The sequence below is a fragment of the Hippocampus comes genome, unplaced genomic scaffold, assembly GCF_001891065.2.
Source record: "Hippocampus comes isolate QL1 unplaced genomic scaffold, H_comes_QL1_v1.1 scaffold28, whole genome shotgun sequence".
Classification (NCBI taxonomy): domain Eukaryota; kingdom Metazoa; phylum Chordata; class Actinopteri; order Syngnathiformes; family Syngnathidae; genus Hippocampus; species Hippocampus comes.
Window position 1 is genome coordinate 351,315 of NW_017805405.1, and position 6,109 is coordinate 357,423.

The following is a 6,109-nucleotide window of genomic DNA, read 5'->3' on the forward strand; positions in this document are numbered from 1 at the left end:
AGACATCCTTTGATGTATTCGATTGTGTGTACCAGGTGTTGGCAAATTTATCCCTTCATACTGTGGGAGAGGATAACAGTTGGTATATCCGGCACCCCCCAGCAAGCTTCCTTGATCCTCTCCATAGACACCTTGCCATGAATGATCCCTCATTAAGATCATTGGCTTTGGAAAGAGAATATGCATAGTGGTGAAAATTAGGACCATGCAAGTATTGTTTGTGTGGACAAAAGAACTCTAAATTCTAACATTTGCACCTCATTTGGTAGATAGGTTTCCTCCTCTGTGCTGCTCAAAAGCTGAAATTAGGGAAAAACACGTTCTGGATCATTTCTTTGAACTGGTTCGACATCCCAGTAAATGTTTGGATGGAAATAGTGCCAAAATTACTAATTGATAGCAAACTTCTATTTAAAAAAAAACAACAAAAATCATGCAAATCCTAGTCTACTTTAACCAAAATTATAATGGACTGAATAATGAAATCAAATAAGTGCGATGCAGTAACATACTTTACTACTTAGTTCATTTAAGTAGTATATAATGTTAAAAAAACAACAATTAAAACATACATTATTGAATGCAAACATTCATTACGTCTGGCAAAAAGTGACTATTAAAGTATAAATTCTGTCTGAAATGATTGATAATTCTCATTTAAGTGTATGGATAATAAAACAAGACAAAAACCTCTTGGGAATCAACAATGAATACTGCTGTAAACACAAACGAAAAAATATTCAACAGAATTGGATAGTTCAGTAGTATGAGCATGCATGCACACAAGTCGTATCAAAACCAAAGAACGCGATTTGAAGTAACTAATTCAGGATAAACCCATGGTATAAAGACAGTGCGTGGTGTTTACATCATGCTTATCTCCTGAGATGTACACCACTCTGGACAAACTTGGCGGAGTATCTGGAGTGTAGAGTGCACTCTCATCACAGTCATCATTATCCTAAAAAAAAAAAAAAAAAAAAAAAGTAAACACAACAACTGATAACCTTAAAATAAATTAATGCTCAACAGGGAATGCTGTTGTTAAAAAATGTTTTTAGTGTTTTAATTACAGTAATACAGTGTCGTATGGAGTTGGAATATCTATTAGTCAAAAAAAAAAATCTGTGCTCTCAGGTATTCTGGCTTCCTAGTTCCAAAAATATGCATGTTTAATTCGTTGAAGGCGTAGTTGTGTTAATCTCAGAATGAATTTGACAGCTGACTCGCCGGGGTGTATACCGACTCTTGCCCAAAATCAGAAGAGATATGCGTCGGCTCACTCATGACCATGAGCAAATACTGTATAAAGATATAGAAGTGCAATGTCCCACTCTATCCAGAAGATGGTACTGTTGTTAAAAAGAAAAAAAAACACTGGAACAGTACTAACTTCTGTTTTATAGCGTAAATCAAATGAGAAGCTTCGTTTACAGTATAAGCACCCTTGTCTTCTTCTTTTCCTTTTGGCTACCCTTGTCTCATAATGATTATTGTCCTATTGGGAACATTTTAATTTCATGAGCGAGCGTTACACTACGTTTTTTTCCTGTTGTCTCTCCCTGCCTTTTCTCTGCTGTGTGGGGCAGTGAAATTAGTATCGGTAGTGTAATGCCCCCCCCCCCGCCTTTTTTTTTTTTTAAACTATAGGCTTGGTTCAAAAATAATTGTGCCCTACAAATTCAGGATCAGAACCAGAATGGGAATAGTTTTATTGTCATTCAATTATTGTCTTTCTTGTCACAGTGTGCAACTAAGTGGAAGAGACAGAACGTCTCCAAGAGACATAGCAAAACAACGTGGGGAGCGAAAAAAACCTATATCAGACTAAACTCCTCGAAGGGAAGCAGAAAAAAACAATCCCAGACTAAGCTCAAAGAAGGGGAGCACAGAATGAATTTGAACGGTGTGTTACGATGCTCCTAATTTTTTTCCATTAAGTTTTTGAGATGATTTGTTAGAATTATTGCAAACATGTTTATTTACCTTAGCCAAGCAACACAAAGATAAACACAATGTCGACCAACCTCCTCTGTGATATGGATCCATTTGTGCAGCAGCGTAACCAGAGTGTAATACAGCAGCAGCAGGACAAAAGGGTTGATGAAGTCAGGCCAGCTAACGTTGGGCTGCAAACCGAGCATGTGTGGGTCAGAACTGTTGGTTCGAATCACTCCTGTCATTCCGAACAACCTGAGACATGGACAGACATCCAAGAGGATAAGTAAAACACAACAGTGAAATCTGCAATTAAATATCAATACACTTTTTGGATAGCGGCGTACCTTGCATATATATCATCAGGTGGCACCATCTGCTGGGACAGAGGCAGCTGGTAGACGTAGAGCGCTAGAAGGTGCCCTCCACTGAAGATGGTCATCATCACACAGAGGGCGCTGAATAGAAGCAGACTCATTGATCTGCCAATCACCCACCACCACACCAGTCCGAGGAATGTCCCAAAATATACACCAGAGGTGAGGGACGGAAGAATGATACCTGGGCATATACACATACAGTATGAAAACAATGTAATATCACATTCAAGCGTTCACCAGAATGCTAACTTTATGGACAAATATATTGCTGTCATGTTGTTTTGTGCTTCCGTCATGGGTTTTGTTTATATCTTATTTTGGTTTACTGCGGTTTTCAGAACTTTATTTGTGTTTTGGATTTAGTTTTTCCAGTTTACCCATGCAAGAATTTGTTGTTAAGACATTTTGTCTTAACTCCGTGGTGTTCCTGCCTCCAAGGTTTCTGGGTCTTCTACCATCACAAACAATAGAAGCTGTTACGGCTGTGAAGGGGGACCAATTACAGATTTTCACTTTATAAAATTATAATTAGCCATGTCCCAATTCTGTTGTCTTTACAGTGCACCTGCTGCACTTTACCTGCTAGTCCCAATAGCAAAGTGACAACCACTTTCCCTGCTGTGTTGATGATGGCTGACAACAGTAGTCTAAAGCCGGCCGCAAACATCAGCAGCTTCTGAACAAACTGAGGTGGAACGGACTCAACCGGTACCGTGCTCTCATCTGAGCTGTCAGAGGATTCACTCCCTCCTTCGGACTCTGTGTCAGAGGTCTCCAGGTCCTGCCAGACCACAAAGAACCAAGGTCATGTCCCTGCTGATTCCTGACTCACTTTACCTTCCTGACTCCTTACCTCAGAGTCAGAGGGAGGGATCCCATTTTCATGGAGATTGACCTGAGGTGCAGCTCGTAGTAGCTTTTTGCAGAGTCTTTGTATTGAGAGAGTGGAGACTAGAAGCCCCACATCTGGTGCCAGGAGGCGGACAATGTTCCCTGGATCGACCGAACTGAATCTAGGAGCAAAAATTGATTTACACAATTACAATGTTATTAAGTTTTTTTTTTTTGTTTTATTTTTTTTTTGTTTTTTTTTAGTAGGAGAACTTATAAACTTGACCACATCTCAATTTGTATCATTTGGAATTCAACCAAAACCTTAGTGGCAAAATACCGGTAATCAAAACTCGGGACCTCATGCACCTTACAAGACCTCATTTATGTCAGCATTTAAAGATAAACTCTGTACCGCTAAGTGTTTTTTATTTGTCTTTTGCTTTTCTTGTTGCAATAGTAATTCCAAAAGAAGGAACATCCTCTCCAAGGTTTGTTAAGAGAAGGTCAACATGAACTGAATATACAACACAAGTTACCGAAGAAAGCGTGGCAATCATCATACATCACTGCACTTGTTATCAAAATTAAAATGAGGTATTTTATTCTAAACTACACGTACCATATGATGGGGGGGGGGAGCAAATCAATTAAATATACGAGATGCAGGTTAAGTTAAAATGTACCTCCGGCGGCCCGTTTCAAGGTAATGATGGGGAAACAGACCATTTCTTGTCGGCAAGTATGGCTGCATGCATTAGCTGTTATAACGCCTCGACAAAAAGGTTCCATGAACTAAATATCATAAGCTTGCTTTGATTCAATCAGCGTAACCAAAAACGTGCTTGGATGCAGTTTTTCTTGGTGAACGCGATGTATTTTTCTTTCTGACCACCACAAATACACTTCGAGTTGGTGTTTTATTGTTTATGTCATTGTAATATTCACAGTGCTTAACTTATTTTTAAGCTCGTGTAAATGTTGAAAGCCAGAAGGCCTTGAATGTGATCTCATACCTCACAATGCCCACATGGTAGAGGAAGTCCTCCCAGTAGCCACTAACTGTTGAAAAGATCATCAGGTGAAGCACAAAAGCTGATCAAGACAGTTTGAGCTGGCAGTCAGTCATTTTGGAATACTGAAACAATCGCTCGTGTTTTACTCTACCCTGTGGGGTGATGTAGGCAAATGGGATCTGCATGAAGCACTGTAGCGTGAGGAACATCAAACTAGCGTAGATGATCCTCCGCAGGAACTGTCCCGTGTTCCCTTAAGAAAAAAAATAAAGAAGTGGTATGTAAAGTGGGGTACAATATTCTTCGATCCATTTTCAAACACCACTTATCCTGTTCAGGGTTGTGGGGTGCTGGAGCCTATCCCAGCGGACTTCAGGTGAAAGGCGGACTCCATTCTGAGCTGGATGCCAGTTAGTCGCAGAGTGCACATCGGGATAAACACCTGCACTCACATTTACACTGAGTGGGAAGTGAACCCACACTCCCTGCACGCAAGTGAGTGAACCACTACACCACCAGTGACTTCAGGGTTGAACACATTTAAATTAATTTACACACAATAATTGCAAGTGTAAAATTAGCGGCAGGTGTACACACACTAATAAGTTGATAGTTAACCTACACCTATATTGAAGTACAAAAACCAGTTTGAAAACAAAATACTCTGGGAAAAGTAAAAGTACTATTTCAACCATATTGAATGACCTAGAGTACATGCATACTATCTGTACTGTACTGTATATATACTGTCAATTACATACATTACTCATTCTGACAACTTGGCACAATGAAAACAAAACACAAAGTAGTTACCCCCTATACTATGCTATACTATACTATACTTCAGTGCTCATATTGAGAAGAAGAAAAAATAAAACATCATGGAACGTGTCACATTTTGTTAAGCGCTACAGCATAAAGCGGTGGCTCAACTTTAATGCAATCAAAATATGTTCTCATAGCTTTGCTAACGTTGTGGTCAGTATAATTTTACCCTTGTATTATTTTGATGAAAGCCTACCATGGGCATCTTATTAAGAAACGGGAAAAAATGGGTTTGACATTTACTCTCTAGGCACAAAAGTACCGAAGGAGCCGTTTCAATAAGGGGTGTTAAAAAAATTCTAAGGGTCAAAATAAGAACATACAAAGCTACACAAAGCAGGCAAAGTAGCAAATTTATGTTCTAAGCATGAAGACATACTAGTGTATATGTTGTTATTAGTGTTACGGTAGCGTTCTAGTGTAGTTCAATCATGTTTGTTTGTTTTGTTTTTTTTTTTACGCATGTGTGACATAGCTATAGAATGGCTAATGTTATTCGCAATGTAGTTTGTTGTTAAAATTTAAGAGCGGGTGTTTTAGTCTTTTCATAACAGTTTGGCTTACATAATAATGGAGTCAGTTTGACCCTTTAACAGAATCTTTTGACATTTAAATATTGTTCGCCCCCATGTCTTGGAATGATTTTTATTGGACTTTGAGAGGTCTCACTGTAGCTTGGTAGTGCGTTTCTAAAGAGAAAGTTGAATCCATTCTACATAGTATTAATGATTCTGGCTGAGCCAGCAAGTTTGTTATTGATGTTCAGTTTTTTTTTCCCTAAAAGCTTCATATCACTCGAAACGCTCTCCTATAAACCGTATGTATGCATCATACGTAATCTTGCACACACACACACACACACACACACACACCACACACTGGTCTCACAACTTGACAAGCACACTTACAATGCACATACATGCAGGACACTGCAAACACATTTGGCCACTTAGGGTGAGGTGAGCTAGCTCATAGTAGGAGGGTGAGCATCATTGTGGGCTGGATGGAGCTTTAAGAGACTCAAAGACTGAAAGGCAAACTGTTTTTAGATGGACAGTAAAAGAATGGTAGAATGCTGACATTACATTTTTTAATTCCTCGCTGTAATTACCAAGCTAT

General features: G+C 39.1%; 1 protein-coding gene across 1 annotated transcript in view; it reads right to left on the minus strand.

The window, feature by feature from the left end:
- Positions 1–826: 826 nt before the first annotated feature.
- Positions 827–6,109, minus strand: part of LOC109517758 (piezo-type mechanosensitive ion channel component 2-like) — a 6,670-nt gene continuing 1,387 nt past the window's right edge. Inside the window, exons 2-8 of the mRNA XM_019873097.1 lie at positions 4,317–4,418; positions 4,166–4,211; positions 3,172–3,331; positions 2,898–3,099; positions 2,286–2,499; positions 2,028–2,193; positions 827–961 (exon numbers count right to left, since the gene is read on the minus strand). Coding sequence (XP_019728656.1) covers positions 827–961; positions 2,028–2,193; positions 2,286–2,499; positions 2,898–3,099; positions 3,172–3,331; positions 4,166–4,211; positions 4,317–4,418 — 1,025 coding nt within the window. The remainder of the gene's footprint in view (positions 962–2,027; positions 2,194–2,285; positions 2,500–2,897; positions 3,100–3,171; positions 3,332–4,165; positions 4,212–4,316; positions 4,419–6,109) is intronic.